The sequence below is a fragment of the Salvelinus fontinalis genome, chromosome 33 (assembly GCF_029448725.1).
Source record: "Salvelinus fontinalis isolate EN_2023a chromosome 33, ASM2944872v1, whole genome shotgun sequence".
Classification (NCBI taxonomy): domain Eukaryota; kingdom Metazoa; phylum Chordata; class Actinopteri; order Salmoniformes; family Salmonidae; genus Salvelinus; species Salvelinus fontinalis.
In genome coordinates, this window is record NC_074697.1 from 38,640,395 (window position 1) to 38,662,314 (window position 21,920).

At 42.8% G+C, this 21,920-nt stretch overlaps 1 protein-coding gene across 3 annotated transcripts in view; it reads left to right on the plus strand.

Moving 5' to 3' along the window:
- The window catches only part of LOC129832198 (ras GTPase-activating protein 2-like), a 49,453-nt gene that overhangs the window by 19,233 nt on the left and 8,300 nt on the right, over positions 1–21,920 (plus strand). For all 3 annotated transcript variants that reach the window (XR_008755888.1, XM_055896079.1, XM_055896078.1), the window contains exons 6-19: positions 4,528–4,611; positions 4,748–4,820; positions 5,083–5,159; positions 5,961–6,062; positions 7,910–8,060; positions 8,568–8,716; positions 8,813–8,927; positions 9,109–9,183; positions 9,309–9,432; positions 10,229–10,335; positions 13,752–13,838; positions 14,267–14,344; positions 14,535–14,608; positions 18,139–18,242. Coding sequence is in view for 2 of the 3 variants with exons in the window: in XM_055896079.1 (XP_055752054.1) it covers positions 4,528–4,611; positions 4,748–4,820; positions 5,083–5,159; positions 5,961–6,062; positions 7,910–8,060; positions 8,568–8,716; positions 8,813–8,927; positions 9,109–9,183; positions 9,309–9,432; positions 10,229–10,335; positions 13,752–13,838; positions 14,267–14,344; positions 14,535–14,608; positions 18,139–18,242 (1,400 nt within the window). In the remaining variant the exon portion in view is untranslated. The remainder of the gene's footprint in view (positions 1–4,527; positions 4,612–4,747; positions 4,821–5,082; positions 5,160–5,960; positions 6,063–7,909; positions 8,061–8,567; positions 8,717–8,812; positions 8,928–9,108; positions 9,184–9,308; positions 9,433–10,228; positions 10,336–13,751; positions 13,839–14,266; positions 14,345–14,534; positions 14,609–18,138; positions 18,243–21,920) is intronic.

Consider the following 21,920-nt stretch of genomic DNA (forward strand, 5'->3'; position numbering starts at 1 on the left):
CCCCTCATCAATCTACACAGGCCCAGGACCAGGTCTCTCTTGGAAAAAAGATGTTATCTCAATGAGAAAAAAACTGTATCAATAAAGGTAAAAAAATATTTTAAAAACACACAATACCCCATAATGGTAAAGCAGAAACACGTTTTTAGATATTTTTATAAAAAATAAATTGAACACGTTTACATAAGTATTCAGACCTTTTACTCTGGACTTTGTTGAAGCACCTTTGGCAGCTATAACAGCCTTGAGTCTTCTTGGGTATGACGCTACAAGCTTGGCACGCCTGTATTTGGGGAGTTTCTCCCATTCTCTGCAGATCCTCTCAAGCTCTGTCAGGTTGGATGGGGAGCATCGCTGCGCAGCTATTTTCAGGTCTCTCTAGAGATCTTCGATTGGGTTCAAGTCTGGGCTCGGGCTGGGCCACTCAAGGACATTCAGCGACTTGTCCAGAAGCCACTCCTGCGTTGTCTTGGCTGTGTGCTTAAGGACGTTGTCCTGTTGGAAGGTGAACCTTCACCCCAGTCTGAGGTCCTGAGCGCTCTGGAGCAGGTTTTCATCAAGGATCTCTCTCTACTTTGGTCCGTTCATCGTATCCTCGATCCTGACTGGTCTCCCAGTCCCTGCCGCTGAAAAACATCCCCACAGTATGATGCTGCCACCACCATGCTTCACCCTAGGGATGGTGCCAGGTTTCCACCGGACGTGACAATTGCATTCAGGCCAAAGAGTTCTTGGTTTCATCAGATCAGGTAACCTTGTTTCTCATGGTCTGAGAGTCTTGAGGTGCCTTTTGGCAAACTCCAAGTGGGCTGTCATGTCTATTTTTACTGTGGCGTGTCTTCTGCCTGGCTACTTTACCATAAAGGCCTGATTGATGGAGTGCTGCAGAGATGGTTGTCCTTCTGGAAGATTCTCCCATCTCCACAGCGGAACTCTAGAGCTCTGTCAGAGTGACCATCGGTTTTTTGGTCACCTCTCTGAACAAGGCCCTTCTCCCCCGATTGCTCAGTTTGGCCGGTCGGCCAACTCTAGGAAGAGTCTTGGTGATTCCAAACTTATTCCATTTAAGAATGGAAGCCACTGTGTTTTGGGGGACCTTCAATACTGCAGACATTTTATGGTACCCTTCCCCAGATCTTTGCCTTGACCCAATCCTGTCTCGGAGCTCTACAGACAATTCCTTCGAACTCATGGCTTGGTTTTTGCTCTGCACTGTCAACTGTGATCTTATATAGACCGGTGTGTGCCTTTCCAAATCATGTCCAGTCAATTGAATTTACCACAGGTGGACTCCAAGTTGTAGAAACATCTCAATGATGATCAATGGCAGCAGGATGCGCCTAAGCTCAATTACGAGCAGTGGTGGAAAAAGTACCTCATTTTCATACTTGAGTAAAAGTAAACATACCTTTTTTTTTTTTTTTTAATGCCTCGGGTGAAAGTCATCCAGTAAAATACTACTTGAGTAAAAGTCTACAAGTATTTGGTTTTAAATATACTTAAGTATCAAAGTAAAAGTATCAATCATTTAAAATATCTTATATTAAGCAAACCAGACAACACTTTTTTGAGAGCCAGAGGCACAGTTCAACACTCAGACAAATTTCACAAACAAAGCATTTGTGTTTAGTGAGTCTGCCAGATCAGAGTCCGTAGGGAAGACCAGGGTTGTTCTCTTGATAAGTGCGTGAATTAGACGATTTCTGTCCTTGCAAGTATTCAAAATGTCAGGAGTACTTTTGGATGTGAGGGTAAAAAGTACATTTATTGTTTTTAGGAATGTAGTAAAGTCAAAGTAGTCAAAAATAAATGGTAAATAGTTGTTTTGGGTCTGTACTTTAAGTAGTACTTAGTATTTTTACTTAGGTACTTTACATCACTGATTTCTAGTTTCAAAGCAAAGGGTCTGAATATTTACACTACCATTCAAAGGTTTGGGGTCATTTAGAAATGTCCTTGTTTTTGAAAGAAAATCACTTTTTTTGTCCATTTAAAATAACATCAAATTGATCAGAAATACAGTGTAGATGTTGTAAATGACTATTGTAGTTGGAAATGGCATCTTTTTTTTATTTATTTTTATGGAATATCTACATAGGCGTACAGAGGTCCATTTATCAGCCACCATCATTCCTGTGTTCCAATGGCATGTTGTTAGCTAATCCAAGTTTATCATTTTAAAAGGGTAATTGATCATTAGAAAACCCTTTTGCTCAAAATAACCAGAAACAATGCACTTTCATCTTAAACTCGTCAGTCTATTCTTGTTCTGAGAAACGAAGGCTGTTCCGTGTGAGAAGTTGCCAAGAAACTGAAGATCTTGTACTACGCTGTGTACTACTTCTACTTCACAGAACAGCGCAAACTGTCTCTAACCAGAATAGAAAAGAAGAGTGGGAGGCACCGGTGCACAACTGAACAAGAGAACTCTAGCAGTGCAGAAATTTGACGAACTGACTTGTTGACAAGGTGGCATCCTATGATGGTGCCACGTTGAAAGTCACTGAGCTCTTCAGTACAGGCCACTCCACTGCCAATGTATGGAGATTGCATGGCTGTGTGCTAGATTTTATACACCTGTCAGCAACGGGTGTTGCTGAAATAGCCAAATCCACAAATTTGAAGGCGAGAGGACATGTACATTAGAGTGTCTAGTTTGAGAAACAGATGCCTCACAAGTCCTCAACTGTCAGCTTCATTAAATAGTACTCGCAAAACACCAGTCTCAACGTCAACAGTGAAGAGGTGACTCTGGGATGCTGGCCTTCATGGCAGAGTTGCAAAGAAGAAGCCATATTTCAGACTGGTCAATAAATAGAAAAGATTAAGCTGGGCAAAGGAACACAGAGGGACTTACTGTTGCGGTTACTATTTAATGAAGCTGCCAGTTGAGGACTTGAGACGTCTGTTTCTCAAACTACACACTCTAATGTACTTGTCATCTCGCCTTCAAATTAGTGGATTTGGCTATTTCAGCAACACCCGTTGCTGACAGGTGTATAAAATCTAGCACACAGCCATGCAATCTCCATACATTGGCAGTGGAGTGGCCTGTACTGAAGAGCTCAGTGACTTTCAACGTGGCACCATCATAGGATGCCACCTGGTCAACAAGTCAGTTTGTCAAATTTCTGCCCTGCTAGAGCTGCCAGGGTCAACTGTAAGTGCTATTATTGTGAAGTGGAAACGTCTAGGAGCAACAGCGGCTCAGCTGCAAGTGGTAGGCGACACAAGCTCACAGAACAGGACCCCTGAGTGCTGAAGCGTGTAAAAATCTGTCCTCGGTTGCAACACTCACTACCGAGTTCCAAACTGCCTCTGGAAGCAACGTCAGCACAAGAACTGGTCGTCGGGAGCTTCATGAAATGGGTTTCCATGGCCGAGCAGCCGCACACAAGCCTAATGTGCATTGCCAAGCATTTGCTGAAGTGGTGTAAAGCTCGCTGCCATTGAACTCGAGAGCAGTTTTAACACGTTCTCTGGAGTGATGAGTCACGCTTCACCATCTGGCAGTCCGACGGACCAATCTGGGTTTGGCGAATGCAAGGAGAACGCTACCTGCCCGAATGCATAGTGCCAACTGTAAAGTTTGGTGGAGGAAGAATAATGGTCTGGGGCTGTCTTTCATGATCCGGGCTAGGCCCCTTAGTTCCAGTAAAGGGAAATCTTAATGCTACAGCATACAATGACATTCTAGATGATTCTGTGCTTCCAACTTTGTGGCAACAGTTTGGGGAAGGCCCTTTCCTGTTTCAGCATGACAATTCCCCCATGCACAAAGCGAGGTCCATACAGAAATGATTTGTTGAGATCGGTGTGGAAGAACTTGACTGTCCTGCACAGAGCCCTGACCTCAACCCCATCAAACACGTTTTTGATTAATTGGAACGGCGACTGCGAGCCAGGCCTAATCGCCCAAAATCAGTGCCCGACTTCACTAATGGTCTTGTGGGGCTGAATGGAAGTCCCTGCAGCAATGTTCTAACATCTAGTGGAAAGCCTTCCCAGAAGAGTGGAGACTGTTATGGCACCAAAGGGTGGACCAACTCCATATTAATGCCCATGATTTTGGAATGAGCAGGTGCCCATATACTTTTGGTCATGTAGTGTAAGTGAAAATGGCAAGTTTCTATGTTTTGTAGTTAAAAAGATTGAGGAAGATAAGTGTTTCCAATGACATCCTCAACCAATTTTATTAGATCATTAGTAGGTAATGACTACTCATAATTGGTTAAAATCACACGAGGCCCTGGAAATGTATCTTCCTCTCTTTTTTTACTACAAAACATAGAAACGTGCCATTTTCACATGTTGGTTATGGGGTGGTGATGAATAGGAAGTAAAAAAATTGTGACATTTCCCTTTTTAATGAATATACAAAAATGTCATGTGCATGTTTTACAGTTTTTGTAGCATGCATATTTCATCTATGTGGCACATTGTGAGTGGTAGGTCAGATAGTCAGAACACCGTAAATTGGTATGAGAAACACTAATGTCAATCTCCTGTTGCTTTTGTCTCCCCCAGGATAATAGAATGCCAGGGCTTGCCTCTGATCAGTGGACAGAACTGTGACCCATATGCCACTGTCTCGCTCGTTGGGCCTGCCAGGTAAGACTCGACTACCGTCCTCTGCAGTGGAAAATAATTACGGGCTCACTTCAATTTTAGGCATTATTTTTTATTCTTTCAAATAGACCCCCATGAGAATGGTTTGAGTATATTTCTGACTCTTCTGTCTCGTTAGGTTTGACCAGAAGAAAACAAAGGTGAAAAAGAAGACCAGTGACCCTCAGTTTGAGGAAACTTTTTACTTTGAGGTAAACGTAATTTACATCTGGCAGCTTATGTCATCTCAGTTTTCTTCCAAATTGAAGATAACTGACTAAAACAGGGCGGGACTACCAGGACTTGTCCAATAAGAAATGCTCACATTAGTTTTCCATTCCAAAAACATTTCAACCATTTTCCGTTGCATGCCTTAATGACCGCAACTTAGGTGTCTGGCTGATTTTTGACAGTTCATGAGTTGTTATTTGCTGGAGAAGACTGATGTAAATTCAGTCTTGTTGATGTCCCCAGGTCACAAGGCCCAACAGCTACACAAAAAAGTCTCATTTCCAAGTAGAGGAGGAAGACATTGAAAAGCTGGAGATCAAGTGAGTGTGCTGTATCTTCTTGTTTCCTCTTCTTTTCGTTCATCTCTTGTTTTCTCTCTTCTCTTTCTTCCTTTCTCCAATTTTCTCTTCTTTTTCCCTCATCTTTCCGCTATGTTCGCTCTTCTCTTTTTTTCCCTGTTCTCTTCTTTCTTTTACTTCTCTTTTTTCCTCCATTTTCCTTCTGACCTTTGACAGAACATCTGTGGGTTGATTTTTTTCCCCACACTGACAAACAGACCACCATACCTCCATCTCTCTGGAGCGACTTCTCATCTGTAGTTGGGAGAGGGTTTTCAGTGTGTTTTGAATTAAACCAGATTTGATTGTAATTGTGTTTGTCACAACAGGTGTAGTGTGTAATGCAAAGATGGTGGTTAAGGATCTGTGGGGGTTGTGTCTCTGTTTGCATCACTTACAGCGGACTGACACAGCTCACTGGGTTTACAGTGGGGTAAGACTAGGCTGGGCAGAGAGGTAAACACGCATGCATGACTTTCAGGTTTGGATTTGAGGTGATTTTAATTGCATGTGTATTTTTCAAGTGTACTGCAATTTGTATACTTCACACAGGTAAAGACCAACACTTCAGTGTATTTTGTGTTTGTGTTAAGATATATATGTGGTTGTGTTTTCCGTGAGTGTGTCAGTCAGCCAATGGTGAAGTGGTGTGATTGGAAAGGGAAGGGACATTGGTCCCTAATTTGTAGATTTATTTTTTTAAGGTGTATTTGCAAATATCGCATTCAATTAGTATGTGTGATTTGAATCTCTCTCTCTCTCTATCTCTGTGCTCCTCTGCAGAGTTGACTTGTGGAACAATGGGAATTTGGCGCAGGATGTTTTCCTTGGGGAGACGCGGGTATCTGTCAAGATTCTGCGAAATGACCACATTCACAGGGCCTGGTAAGAACGGTGACATCGCAGGTTCACCTCGCACATTTGTCTTCCTGATGCTTCCGCGCCAGGTTTCTCACACTAACTTGGGAGATTTCACATACTGACACAACAATATGCAAAGGTGCACGTAGCATTCGCGTGCCCATAGGAGCCCACAGCTCTCACTTCTAACTACACACTCAAACGCACTGATTGCATCCTAAATGGCACCCTATTCCTTATGTACCGCACTACTTTGTACCAGAGCCACATAGTCTGCTAGAAAAATTGGGTGACTTTTACACACTTCTCTCACATGGACACATTGTGCACTCACTGCACGCAGCCACACGCCTGTTGCTGCTGCTGATCCCAACCTGAAGAATGTAATCTGACTGCAGCGCCAGCTAGCTATCTGACATGAATGGACTGATTAGCAGATGACAAGGACAGATACGGGGACGTGACACAGAGGCTCTTACGCACTCCACTGCTACTCGCCTCGTTTTATCAGCCACCAGAATCCAACGCTCCTACGTCACATCCCTCATAGTGCTATGTTTCTTTCCGCGTAGATCCATGGATGCTAGATCAGATCTGCTCATTGTGGTGCGGCTGTTAAAGAGCTGGGACAATACTCAGAAATAATCTGGGTAGGAGTACTGCTGATCTAGGATCAGCCCCCCCCCCCCCATCCATATAGTCTTATTCATTATTCAACTGAACAAAAATATAAATGCAACAATTTCAAAGATTTGACTTAGTTACAGGGCCTTGTAGGGCATAGGCCCACCCACTGGGGAGCCAGGCCCAGCCAATCAGAACGAGTTTTCCCCACTAAAGCGCTTTATTACAGACAGAAATACTCCTCAGCACTGATTGGCTGTAAAATTCACCTATTGATTTCTCCTGCCGGAGCGGCATCTGTTGTCAAGACTGCGACAACTGTTCTGACTTATCTAGTGGAAATCGCTCTGTCATTTGCTGGTTGCTAAAATTCGATACTGTTAGCTCAATTTCAGTTTATCAAGCACTGAATAGTGTAGAGAATCATTGTACCATCTAAATTGTAACACATCAAATATAGTTTTTACAGCTGTTTGAAGCTGGTAGACCAAAACCGAAAGTTGCTTTCGGTTTAAAGTTGCTTTCGGTTTTGGTCCACCAGCTTTAAACAGTGGTTTCAAACAGCTGTTTGAAACAAAATGATATACAATTATGTGTAGCACCTGGAGATTAACCTGTGCCAGATCCTGTCCCCCGGTCTAGCAACTCTATATCTGTGTCAACTTTTTTGACCGGTTCCTTCCTTTGTGTCCTCAGACTGCTTTGAACACTGCGATGGTGGTGTTCTGTAAACAGTGTGTGTGCGCGCATCTAGGTGATAAGGGATTATGCAGATACCGATCTATGCGTTTGGCATGAGGGCCTTGAGACTAGTGTATAGAGAGAGGGAGAGAAAGGGAGGAATGATCGTTAAATGCACACTGTAACATAGACCCACATCTATACAAATATTTAGCAGATGTTATTCCAGGTGTAGTGAAATGCTTGTCTTCCTAGCTCCAAAAGTGCTCTAGTATCTAACAATTCACAAAAATACACACAAATACACACATCTAAAAGTAAAAGAATGGAATTAAGAAATATATAAATATTAGGATAAGCAATGTCGGAGTGGCATTGACTAGAATACAGTATATACATATGAAATGAGTGTATCATTTGCCTCTCACCACTAGGGTTACGAAATTCTGGTAACTTTGCCAAAATGTGCAACCCTACTCACCACTGTCAAAAATGTGTCGGTTGGCCATCACTCTGTATAGCTGACTGGGTGGGTTTTTGTTGGGTGTCTTTCCCCTGGTCCACAGGTATCTCCTCCAGCCCAAAGGGAACGGGAAGTCCAAGACAGACGACCTGGGCTCTCTGAGGCTCAACGTAACCTACACAGAGGACAATGTGCTGCCATCCGCCTACTACACACCGCTCCGCACGCTGCTGCTCAAGTCCCCAGACATTAAGGTACTAACCTCAGACCTGTCTAATTCACATACCTGCTCCGGTCTGTCTGAATGGTACATTATGCTCATTAAGGAACTTAAAGGAATTGCTAGCTGATACCCATAGGCTTCCAGTCATTGCACTAACGCTAGTTAGCATTGGCTCGCGAAACTACCTCTAACTTCCTTCATACTGGACATAAAAATGGTATCCACAAGTTCATCTGACTCTAGGGAAGTAGATAAAGGGCATCATTGCCAAAAATCCCGAAGTATCCCTTAAAGGAAGAAAGTTGTGAGTGTACAATAGAGGACGCATAGGACCGACAATCGGTTAAAACTTTCAGTGGTCAAACATCGCCCACAGTCCCCACATTGTATTCCACACCATTGCCAGTAGTTTGTCGTGAGTGGTGGATGTATACATGTGGAATTGCAGTCAACCAATAACCGTTAGTGTCTGACCAATCATCGCTCACGGTATGGTGCCTTTATCTCTGTCTCTATTTATCTCTCTTCTCCGTCTCAGCCCATCTCGGCGTCAGCGGCCCACATTCTGGGGGACATCTGCAGGGAGAGGTATGAGGCGGTGCTGCCCGTGGTCCGCCTGCTACTCCACCACGGCCGCCTGGTGTCCTTCGTCTCCGCCATCGTTGCCCTGGAGCTGGAGAACACTCAGTGAGTAGTACACACTTCTCCTCGGCTCTGGACAAAAGTAGTGCTCAATAAAGTGAATAGTCATCCTGACTTCTGAACCCGGTCTTGTCTGTCTAGGGAGGCCAACACCATTTTCCGTGGCAACTCCCTAGCAACACGCCTCATCGACGACATGATGAAGATTGTAGGGCGGAGCTACTTGACGGTCACCCTGAAGCCTGTATTGGATGAGGTAATGTACATCATATGTTACCTAGGTAATGATGTGAGCAAATTGATTATATCATAGATTAACACAGATCCTAAGAAGTAAGCCGTGCTATGAACCAAATCATAAAAGCTCATTAACCTAGGAACAACATGTTTGAAAATGCATTCAAAACTCAGCATAACATCTTCAATTTCTTTTGTAGATTTGTGAATCAAACAAAACCTGTGAGATTGACCCGATCAAACTGAAAGAGGGAGATAATGTTGAGGTCAACAAGGTACAGTATACATTTGTCCGGTGCATCGCAAGCTTGCTATCAGTGTATTGTGGTGGGGTGGTATACAGAATGAAGTGTTAATAAGCGACGTGTGTTCACAACGTGCGTGTCCGTCCTCTCTCCAGGAGAACCTGCAGGGGTACGTTCAGAAGGTGTTCTCGTCCATCACCCAGTCCAGCTCCAGCTGTCCCCCGCTCATGTGTGACGTGTTCCGCTCGCTGCGTCAACTGGCCTCCAAGCGGTTCCCAGGTGAGCAGGGCATCACACGCATCTTTATCCTCTCTCCTCACCTTCATCCTACCTCCTCATCCTCAGCATGATTTCAAAATTCCGGAAAACTTTCCAAAGTTCCCGGGTTTAAAGAAAACTCTGTTTGGTGGTTTGCCGCCAAACTTTCCAGGAAAGTTTCTAGAGTTTTGTAACCCCATTCCTCAGTCACAGCTCTCTCATCGATACTTACTGTGCCTCATCACATTCGAGAGAACGTCCACTAACCACAAAAATGTTTCTGAGATGTTTTTATACCGCAAATATCGAGTTGATCTTGTGTAGATCCTGTTATAAGCATTTGTGTAGAATGGTCCAGGTCTCTATCCAGAAGAAAAGATGATAGATTACATACAGAAATATTATGCTAGTCTTTCCCAAGTATTATCTAGTTACTTTATAAAAAAAGACTCTGATAAAGTAAGTAATGTAATGTATCTTCCATCAGTAAGCAGCATGTTGTAGAGACCATGTCCACCATGAGGTGGAGCCAGAAGCCTGACTAAAGTGCAGGAGGTTGTCCGTAGTATGTATGACAGAGGCCCTTCAAGTAAAAGCTAGTGTTGGAGCTTGGTGCGAGTCATGTTCTCATTAACCACCATGCTTATACGAATTGGCACCTTTTTTAAAGGGATAGCTCACCCAAATAAAAAATGACATCCTTGTTTTCTTACCATTGAGCAGTCAATGGATAAGGACAGGGAGCAATCCGAGCTTTGGTTTTCTTTTTCCTTCACCTGTCTCCCCCTTCTCTCCCCCTTCCTCCTCTCCCCTGCAGATGATCCTCATGTCCAGTATTCGGCGGTCAGCAGCTTCGTGTTCCTGCGCTTCTTTGCCGTCGCTGTTCTCTCGCCACACACCTTCCAGCTCCGCCCACACCATCCTGTGAGTACGCCCATATGCCTATATTTTTTTTAACATTTGTGTCACATAGAAGGTATCCCTTGTGTAGTGATATGGTATAGCTACTTAGAAGTGAAAGTGCTCCCCCTATATTCATTTAGCAGTGAAGCCTCGCTGTTGCTAAATCGTTGCCACCACTCCCCAAAATATTTGTAAAAAATAATTTGTAGTTTTACAAGATATTTATTCAGAGATGTGCTTTTAAGATAGTGAGATATTTGTCAATTAAGCATTTTTTTCTACTTACCAAGAGTTAGTGCAAGATTCTCATGGATACCATTTTTATGTCTGCATGTAGTTTGAAGTTAGCAATTGCTAACTAGCATTAGCGCAGTGACTGGAAGTCTTTGGAAGCAGCTAGTTATAGGAACAGCTAGCAGCAATGGCTAGTTAGCAATGGCTCGCGAAACTACCTTAAACGTCCTTCAAACTGCACACAGAGACATAAATGGTATCCATGAGTTCATCTGACTCTAGGTAAGTAGTAAAAGGGCTTCATTGCCAAAATCTTGCACTATCCCTTTTCATGTATTTGAGTAAGATGTTCTTTAACCTGTCTGGCTCTGGCGTTCCGCTAGCGGAACTCCTCCCACATTCCACTGAAAAGGCAGAGCGCGAAATTCAAAAGATATTTTTTAGAAATATTTAACTTTCACACATTAACAAGTCCAATACAGCAAATGAAAGATACACATCTTGTGAATCCAGTCAACATGTCCGATTTTTAAAATGTTTTACAGCGAAAACACCACATATTTATGTTAGCTCACCACCAAATACAAAAAAGGACAGACATTTTTCACAGCACAGGTAGCATGCACAAAGCCAACCTAACTAACCAAGAAACAACTTCATCAGATGACAGTCTTATAACATGTTATACAATAAATCTATGTTTTGTTCGAAAAATGTGCATATTTGAGGTATAAATCAGTTTTACATTGCAGCTACCATCACAGTTACCGTCACAAATAGGACCGAAGCAGCCAGAGAAATTAGACACCAACGTCAAATACTTAAATACTCATCATAAAACATTTCTGAAAAATCGATGGTGTACAGCAAATTAAAGACAAACATCTTGTGAATCCAGCCAATATTTCTGATTTTTTTTTAGTGTTTTACAGCGAAAACACAATATAGCATTATATTAGCTTACTACAATAACCTACCACACTACCGCATTCATTCATCAAGGCACGTTAGCGATAGCAATAGGCACGTTAGCGATAGCGAATAAACCAGCAAAAGATATATAATTTTTGACTAACCTTGATAAGCTTCATCAGATGACAGTCCTATAACATCAGGTTATACATACACTTATGTTTTGTTCGAAAATGTGCATATTTAGAGCTGAAATCAGTGGTTATACATTGTGCTAACGTAGCAGCTTTTTCCCACAACATCCGGATATTTTTCGGACACTTTTTCTGACACACATATTCTGACCAAATAACTATTCATAAACATAACAACAAAATACATGATGTATAGGAAATGATAGGTACACTAGTTCTTAATGCAATCGCCGTGTTAGAATTCTAAAAACTACTAGTTCACATGTACGACAGATATATGAAATGTGAGTGTTTTCTATCCAATAGTAATAATAATATGCATATCGTACGAGCAAGAATTGAGTACGAGGCCGTTTAAATTGGGCACGATTTTCCCCCAAAGTGAAAACAGCGCCCTCTGTCCTCAACAGGTTAAAAATAATAATCACAGGTGACGACCTCAGTCATTCTACAAAAAAAACAAAAAAAAAGAATTGAACATCCCAAATATCACACTCTTCCATGAACAATTCACTCCAGCAGTGACTACGGCAGCAACAAAGAAAAACAAACATTGAAATCCAAGAACACCTTTGTAAAGTAGGCTAGGTTACCAAAAATGGCTAAACCAAGCGCGAAACATTAGTCAACTGTTTTATAATAAAGTTGCGCTAGGTCTAGCCTAGTGCCGAACTGAATTGTTAGCCAAGTTATTCTAATGAATCCCATGTATCCTATGATATTACTGTGTTGGCCTAATTAGCATTTTACCATGTAATTTATTAGTAAATGTACCTGTACTGTAGCCTAAATGTTAGAATTTGGTCCTACAGGTGATAGGTCTATTTTTTTGTGCAAAATCCCAGGACAATCCTTTCACTTAGATTACTGCAGTAAACCCATACCCAAGCTCTCTTAAGCGATCTGTGGTTGAACATGAGCATCGCTCAAAGCATTTCAGACCATTTAAATACAGTAAGAGTCTGTGAATGATATTTACTCCAGAAGTACATGCTCATTGGTTCTTAAAGGACGTTTAGAGAATCTTTAATTGGATGGTGCGGTGAGGGACCAGAGGTGTGTGTGTGTGTGGTACTACTCTCCTCTAATCCGCCGGCCAGTGGTTGCGAATTAAGTGTTGTTGATGCTGGATACTATTAGACCTCTGAGGAGATGGAGGTTTGCCTTCTATCATACCCAGAAGGTCATCTACAGATGGAGCTGAAGGGAGCGGTTGGACCCTTTTCGTAACGGGGAGAATTCTGTGGCAAGCTGAAACTCCTTCGAAACCAGGGCTGACTAAAAGCATGCAAAGAAGCCATTTAGCACAGCAGAACAAAGTAGCAGTGGCTTTAAATGTGAAATGTACATTCACTGTAGGCCTACATCATACAACACATATACTGTACATGTTGCATGCAATGATGTAATTACATGCATGTACATTGGAATTTCACTTATTTCCAAAATGGCGGAATGGTGTGTAGGCTACCCACATTTTCTATGTTTGTCAAATGATTTATATTAGTAAAATAACTGTTCCAAAATAAGAGATGACAAAGGCTGAACAAGACAAAAATGCCTAGTAATTCTTGAATCTCAAAAATTGCATATTTGGAAGGGTAGATTACATAAGTTTTTCTGATTTAATTCCTGGGGGTCGCTCGGGGAGAGCACATTTTTATTCTAACCCAGCAATTACACACCTGATTTGAATACTCAACCTATCATCAAACCCTTGATTTACTGAGTTAGGAGTGTTTAGTACTGAATTAGAACAAATATGAGGGTCCCCCATGATTGATTTGACAAACTTGATTAGATTCCAAAAATGTTTTGATGCATATTCACATAAGCTGACTGTTTTTACACTGATTTCTGAAAAATGTGTTTCCCAATCATCATATTCATTAGGCCACACAGCGGATAGATTATTTTTATTTTTTTTAAATAAAAAAATATTTTAAAATGGAAAATGAAAATGAGTGTTTGTAATTGACAATAAGTTATTGGACAAGCACAGCTAGTCCCTCCCCGTTAAAAAAATATATATATATTCCGTTCGGTGCCTAAAACATTACCCTGGTATTTGACGTATTTTGTACACTCATCTGTCAGGACCTAGAGGTCTCCCGAACACTCACTCTAATCTCCAAGACCATCCAGACTCTGGGGAGCTGGGGGAGCCTGTCCAAAAATAAACTGGTACGTATTCATGTATGTCTGTCTTATCAGCCTGTCAACATGCCCACCAATCAATTTATCAATCTTCCCTTGTGTGTCTATCATATCATTCATTCCCACTGGGCACAGACATCAGTTGAAGGTCTGTTTTTTGATAAACATTTGGTTGAGTTGTCAACTAATGTGAATTCAACGTCAAATCAACAAAACATTTCACCATGTCATTGGATTTATTTTAAAAGTCGGCAAAAAAAAGACAATGCCCTTATTGATGACTTTTTGCAAATCCAATTAGTTTTCCATGTTGATTCAACATCATCATATAGATTTTTGGGGGTTGAAATTATGTGGAAACAACGTTGATTTAACCAGTTTTTGCCCAGTGGGTTGTCTGTAGGTCTGCTCTGAGCAAAAGTAACAATTTTTGTGTATGTGTTTTTTGTCTTTAGTCTAGTTTTAAAGAATCCTACATGTACGATTTCTTCAAATCATTCCAAGAAGACAAATGTATTGGAAAAGTAAAAAAGGTGAGTTGTTGGTTGTGAAGCGACCTTCCTATTACATTCGATTCTGTAGATTTAGATTTTGTAGACCACGTGTCAAAACTCAAGGTTTTACCAACCACATGTTAGTAAATCAGTTTTCCATGTTATTTTTTGTTTTTGCATTGCTGATTTGGCATGGTGTTTCCCTCTAACATTGTGTGTTTGTGTGTAGTTCCTAGATGAGATCTCCTCCAACGTCAGTAAGGAGTCCAGCGGGGTGGAGGATTCTGTGGTTCTCAAAGAGGGGTGAGTGGCTCACATCCAGCTGACACTAAGACCGCACTCAACGAGCTGTATAAGGCCATAAGCAAGCAAGAAAATGCTCATCCAGAAAGCTTCTAGTGGCTGGGGACTTTAATGCAGGCAAACTTAGATCTGTTTTTTTACCTAATTTCTACCAGCATGTCACATGCGCAACCAGAGGAAGAAAAGAAAAACTCTAGACCACCTTTACTCCACATACAGAGACGTGTACAAAGCTCTCCCTCAACCTCCATTTGGCAAATCTGACCATAATTCTGTCCTCCTGCTAAAGTTTTTGCTTGTAAGCAGAAATCAGGAAGTACCAGTGACTCGGTCAATACGGAAGAGGTCAGATGACGCGGATGCTACGCTACAGGACTGTTTTTCTAGCACAGACTGGATGTTCTGGGTTTCATCCAATGACATTGAGGAGCATACCACCTCAGTCACCGGCTTCATCAATAAGTGCATCGACGACGTCGTCCCCACAGCGACCGTACGTACATATCCCAACCAGAAGCCGTGGATTACAGGCAACATCCGAACCGAGCTAAAGGTTAGAGCTGCCGCTTTCAAGGAGTGGAACACTAATCTGGACGCTTATAAGAAATTCTGCACTGCTCTCAAACAGCCAAAGCATTAATACAGGACTAAGATTGAATCCTACTACACCGGCTCTGACACTTGTCGGATGTGGCAGGGCTTGCAAACCATTACAGACTAAAAAAGGGAAACCCAGCCGCGAGCTCCCCAGTGGCACGAGCCTACCAGACGAGCTAAATGCCTTTTTATGCTCGCTTCGAGGCAAGCAACACTGAAGCATGCATGAGAGCACCAGCTGTTCCGGGCGCCTGTGTGAGCACGCTCTCCGTAGCCGATGTGAGCAAGACCTTTTAACTTCTCCCTTTTACGGGATCCCTTTCCTAAACAACCGCTAGAATTGCAGGGCGCCAAATGCAAAGATATTACTAAAAATATTTAGAATCATGCAATCACAAGTGAAATATACCAAAACACAGCTTAGCTTGTTGTTAATCCACCTATCGTGTCAGATTTTGAAAATATACTTTACAGCGAAAGAAATCCAAGCTTTTGTGAGTGTAGCTTTCAATGCTACAACAGTTAGCCTTATTAGCTTGGTTAGCTTGGTCACGAAAGTCAGAAAAGCAATGAAATTAATCGCGTACCTTTGATAATCTTGGGATGTTTCCACTCACGAGACTCCCAGTTACACAACAAATGTTGTTTTTGTTCGATAAATATTACTTTTATCACAAAAAAACACCATTTGGGTTGTGCATTATGTTCAGAAAATCAAAGCCGTGTTCCGTTCGCCAAATTCCAAAAAGTATCCATAATGTTTGTAGAAACATGTCAAATGTTTTTTATAATCAATCCTCAGGACCATAACCTATTCATTAAGAGACAATAGGAAAATGGGGTGCCCCTCTCTCGCGCGCAGGAAATATTCAGAGGACACCTGACTACTTTTGAAAAAACTCGCTAATTTTTCCAAATAAAAGCCTGAAACTATGTCTAAAGCCTGGTCACAGCCTGATGAAGCCATTGGAAAAGGAATCTGGTTTATACCCCTTTAAATGGAGGTTAGACGGGCCAGGGAACACAGATTTTTTTTTTAAGTATATCACTTCCGGGTTACATTTTCTCAGGTTTTCCCTTGCAGAATAAGTATTGTTATACTCACAGACAATATTGGAAATATTGGAAACTTTGGAGTGTTTTCTATCCTAATCTGTAAATGATATGTATATTTTACGATCTGGGCCAGAGAAAATGTCCGTTTACGTTGGGCACGTTATTAAAATAAAACAATTCTGACCCCTAGCCGTAAAAAGTTAAACAGGTCAACATTCACAAGGCCGTGGGGCCAGACGGATTACCAGAACGTGCACTCGAAGCATGCGCGGACCAACTGGCAAGTGTCTACACTGACATTTTCATCCTCTCCCTGACCGAGTCTGTAATACCTACATGTTTCAAGCAGACCACCATAGTCCCTATGCCCAAGTCCCTGTAACCTGCCTAAATGACTACCGCCCCGTAGCACTCATGTCAGTAGTCATGGTTCAAGTCAACACCATCATCCCGGAAACTCTAGACACACTCCAATTCGCATACCGCCCCAACAGATCCACAGATGACGCAATCTCAATCGCACTCCACACTGCCCTTTCCCACCTGGACAAAAGGAACACCTATGTGAGAATGCTGTTCATTGACTACAGCTCAGCGTTCAACACCATAGTGCCCACAAAGCTTATCACTTAGCTACGGACCCTGGGACTAAACACCTCCCTCTGTAACTGGATCCTGGACTTCCTGGCGGGCAGCCCCCAGGTAGTAAGGGTAGGCAACATCTGCCACGCTGATCCTCAACACAGGGGCCCCTCAGGGGTGCGTGCTTAATCCCCTCCTGTACTCCCTGTTCACCCACGACAGCGTGGCCAAGCACAACTCCAACACCATCATTACGTTTGACGACACAACAGTGGTAGGCTTGATCGCTGACAACGATGAGACAGCCTATAGGGAGGTCAGAGACCTGGCAGTGTGGTGCCAGGACAACAACCTCTCCCTCAACGTGAGCAAGACATAGGAGATGATCGTGGACTACAGGAAAAGGAGGGCCGAACACACCCCCATTCACATCGACGGGGCTGTAGTGGAGTGGGTCGAGAGTTTGAAGTTCTTAGTTTGTTGGGGATGTGGACAACAATCATGGTCCAAACACACTAAGACAGTCGTGAAGAGGGCACGACAACACCTTTTCCCCCTCAGGAGACTGAAAAGATTTGGCATGGGTCCCCAGATCCTCAAAGTTCTACAGCTGCAGCATCGAGAGCATCCTGACCAGCTGCATCACCGCCTGGTATGGCAACTACTCTGCATTCGACTGTAAAGCGCTACAGAGGGTAGTTCGTACAGCCCAGTACATCACTGGGGCCAAGCTTCCTGCCATCCAGGACCTATATACTAGGCGGTGTCAGAGGAAGCCCCCCCCCCCCCCCCCCCCCCCCCGTGTTTTTACACTGCTGCTACCTTGACTAACCTGTACCCCTTCTCATTGATTCGGTACCGGTACCCCCTCATTGTTATTTCTGTTACTTTTTTTATTTTATTATTTATTTATTTGTTAGTTAAGAAAATATTTACAAAATTATTTTCTTAACTGCATTGTTGGTTAAGGGCTTGTAAGCATTTCACGGTTATAAAATACCTGTTGTATTCGGCTCATGTGACTAATACAATTTAATTTGGGTTTTGGCTAGTGGGGTAAAGATTTTGTGCCTGTTTCCTGGACTGAAAGTGCTTTTTAGTCCAGGACTAAATCTTTAATGTAAAAAGTTAGGTGACTTGAGTTTGAGCTGACCAGAGGGGTTTGTCACTAAGAGGGATCATTAACTTTGATCGATTTTTCTGGTTCATAAAGAAAGCTACACATAAAAATGGGTTGTTGGCTGTAAAGTTAAACTTACTGTGCCAATGTCAAGTCTATATTTATTTTACTACAGGGAGGTACAGAAGCGGGCCCAGGGAAGGAAACGCATCGGCAAGAACTTTAAGAAGAGGTGGCTTAGAGTGACCAACAGGGAGCTCTCCTACCACAAGCACAGAGGTGAGACATGCACACACACTCACACAGATTCACAACCACACACGCCACAACCACAGAGTGCCCCATAGGGGGCAGTGTTGGACCAGATCCCTCCATGGGCCAGGTTAGCCAGTTGTTTTGAAATTGTGGATTTTCTAGACGTACAACACTGTTTGGAACAAGGCTCTTAGCTTTTATCTCCGAGGGGAGATGGTGAGTATATGGAGCTCTATCCACAGGTATCTATCCACGGGCCACCGGCCTCCCACAGAGAGGGGGAGGAATGCAGGAAGTAAGCTCTGTTCATTATAATGAGGGAGAGAGCCAGAGAGCGGCAGAAGAGGAGGGAGAGTGAGAACCCTGGTCATTATAGTGGAGCCTACCTAGCGGGAGTCCTGTACTCTACTACTCAGCTCACCTCAGGGGAGCACAGCCACACACACGCTAGGCTCCTGGTTTCTCTGCCAGGCTCCTGTAATTCTTGACGAGAGGGTGGCTATGAGAAGCTGGGGGCTGCTGCCATAGCAGTATCGCGCATACACCAGACCTGCCAACCTGCTCACACTTTGCGTACCATGCACGAAATTTGAGGTCAAAGTATGCTGGTACTAAAAACGACCCTACAATTACACAAAAAATAGGCTTCTAGTTGGTACGTTTTGTGGTTTTTGGCTCGACCGTCTGAAGTTGAAGCTGAGCAAATCAGAGGACTTAACCTCTAGCTCTCTGCTTTGTCCCCAATGACAACAAGGCATGTTGAAATCAAGCCTAGTAATCAGACCTAACTTGATGGATGGAGATCTGCTCATATAGGCCTAGTTCATTTGTTTCATATTCCAAATAGCCTACAATAAACTAGACTACAAATGTGCGTCATTGAGACCACCTCAATTTAATTTGGTATCATACGCAAGACTTTATGTTGGCTACATAGTTTGTCATAATTTAAGACTAGGTTTCAGGAGTAGTATACCTCCAGTCCAAGTCAAGTATACCTTGCCTCCTTGGGGTCTGTCAAGTTGGGACTACAAAGCCAAACTATGTTCAAGTCGAGTCTTCTGATCTGCTTGGACTTTGTCAGACCTCTCCGATCTCGAAGTCTTATGAAAGCCAATAGCAGCCAGACGCTTCCAGCCATATTGTACATGGTGTGATAGCCTGGACGTTGCATAAACGAGCCGAAGGTCTTGTGTAACACTGTGTCGTTGTCGTCGCCCCCCCCCCCCCCCACTCTAATTATTGTTGAAATGTCAAGTAATCTTTTTCAATCAGTTACGTAAATTGTTTGGAACAGGCCCCAGCCAAATCCAACCTTCCGTTAATTTACTGCTGCTCCCAGGTCCATGGCACACTCCACCAAGACTGTTCCCTCAGCACTCTTCTCAACAATTACCAAGACTCATTTCCTCATCCACTCTGTTGTCAGTTTTGGTGCATGTCAGTGGGCTAGGGAGGTGTGTGTAAGGTAATATTCATCATATGTATTTTATATCATAAGTACCAGTCAAGTTTGGACACACCTACTCATTCAAGGGTTTTTCTTTATTTTGACTATTTTCTACATTTTAGAATAATAGTGAAGACATCAACACTATGAAATAACACATGGAATCATGTAGTAACCAAAAAAGTTAAACAAATCAAAATGTATTTGACATTCTTCAAATAGAGACTGTTGACCAATAGCATTACTGTTCAGTTAACTTCCAATCACATCATCAGACCTAAATGATGTTACCACAAAAAGCACCTACTGCTTCACAGGGGTTTGACAGAATGGTTGCCTGGCTACCCAGACTCCTTGCTTCGGCCAAACGCTACGCCACGCCCACGGATGCTAGTTTTTTCTCCACAATGACTCTGGATCTGAGTACGTCTCTAACCCTTCACCGACTGCGAACACATGTGGGCTGTCTGATTGGTCCAGAAACCGTTGGGTTGAGCCAGAACACATGTGGGTAAAGCAGAGGTTTGATAATTCTTCATTGGCTTTGGTACTCTGATTTGGTCATACACGATCCAATCGCTTATTACTTTTTGTACCATGCCCCTCATTCGCCTTGTCACCACAAACGACTTTAATGACAGAATTTAGTGTGAGTATGCAGGCTAACAGAATGGAGGATGTGGAGAGCAACACAGAGGTAGGCTGTTGAGTGTTGATAAAAGTGAGGTCGAGGGTTGGGCCTGCCTACACGTGCGCATCTGCTTGCAGCTGTATGTGTGTCAGTTTGTGAATGTTATTGTTAGAGTAGACCGACAGACACACAAACTATCTTTTGAAAGTTTGTTTCATGTAAATCCCGGCCTCGACTCAGAGCAACGGGCCCTACAGCTCCAGCCACTCCTTCTCCTAGTCCTTCCCAAGTCTTGGAGCAATGTAAACTCACATGAACTCTTTGAAGAAAGAATCCAGTCTAGATCCATTGGTCTCCGGAGGGTTCCCTCCCTTTTTACCGCCATGTCAACGGTCAGTCTTGACACATTTCATTATCAATTTATTTTGTTTTTGTTGGAATGTGGAAAACCCGCTGTCAGCGTGTGCATCAATATTGAATTCCATAGGGAGTTAGCTTGGTTTAACTCCATAATTTTATTGACCGAGGATGCACTTCAGAACATGGTTTTAAAAGAAATGTGGGGCATGCAAACAGCTGCAATTTTAAACAATGTTTATTTGATAATCATCAGAAAGTACATGTTTGGTGAAGGAGCCAACTTCCTGATGTTAATTCATCAAGTTTTAGTGTGTAGGTTTGGGTGTGTAGGTTTGGTAGATTGTATTCTATACTCCCACAACATTTGCTCATTCCTCCACAACCACATGCCTTAGATAAGCATAGATGTTGTTACCCATGCACGTTCATCTGTGTGTGTTTTTTGTGTGTGTGTTGGAGTGGTCTCTGGAGCTGTGCCCTGCCACTGCAATGGAGGCTCTGTTACAGCAGAACAGGCAGACAGATGGGGCCTCTAGATTGGTGTCACTGTAAATTGACAGTGACAACCGGGTTTGGGCAGTGCAGCTGAAGCACCATGACAGCAGGCAGCACTTGGGCTCTGGTGGTGCTGTTTTTTGGGGTTAGTAATAGTCGATGCTAAAAAAGTTTAAAAGGCGTTTGGGAGGTTTTGAACTAAGTCTCATGTTGCTGTGAGTGTTTGTTATCTCAACTTTTTTTATATGGGTTTCAATTTGTAATGGAAGGGAGCAGGACAGGGTTCAAGTTTCCAGGGATCATGATCGTTTGGTCTGAGCATTATCATGATGATCCCTGCAGATGGAACTAACCACTAGGACTACGTCTCAAATGGCAACCAATTCCAAAAAGCTCTGGTCAAAAGTAGTGTGCACTATGTAGGGATGAGGGTGCCATTTGGGACGCAGCCTATTTGTGTCGCCCTCGGGTGAAGTGTGTCTGGGTTCACTTTCAGACTAGTTTGCATGCATGATTTTATTTTTTCATATTGGCAGGAGATTTCAGTAAAATTTTGAAGAGAACCATGGATCAAAATGTTCAGATGTGCATCTGATTGCCGAGACATAATGCTTCTGGCAACAATGCAGCACATTTAACATCACATTGTAATAAAGTGCATTTCTAATTGGGATTTAGATCATTAATGGAGTCTAGCTCTGCTCTAGATTTGGGACTCCTGTTGGATATTGGAACGACTCAGAGAGAGGAACAACATGAATAATGT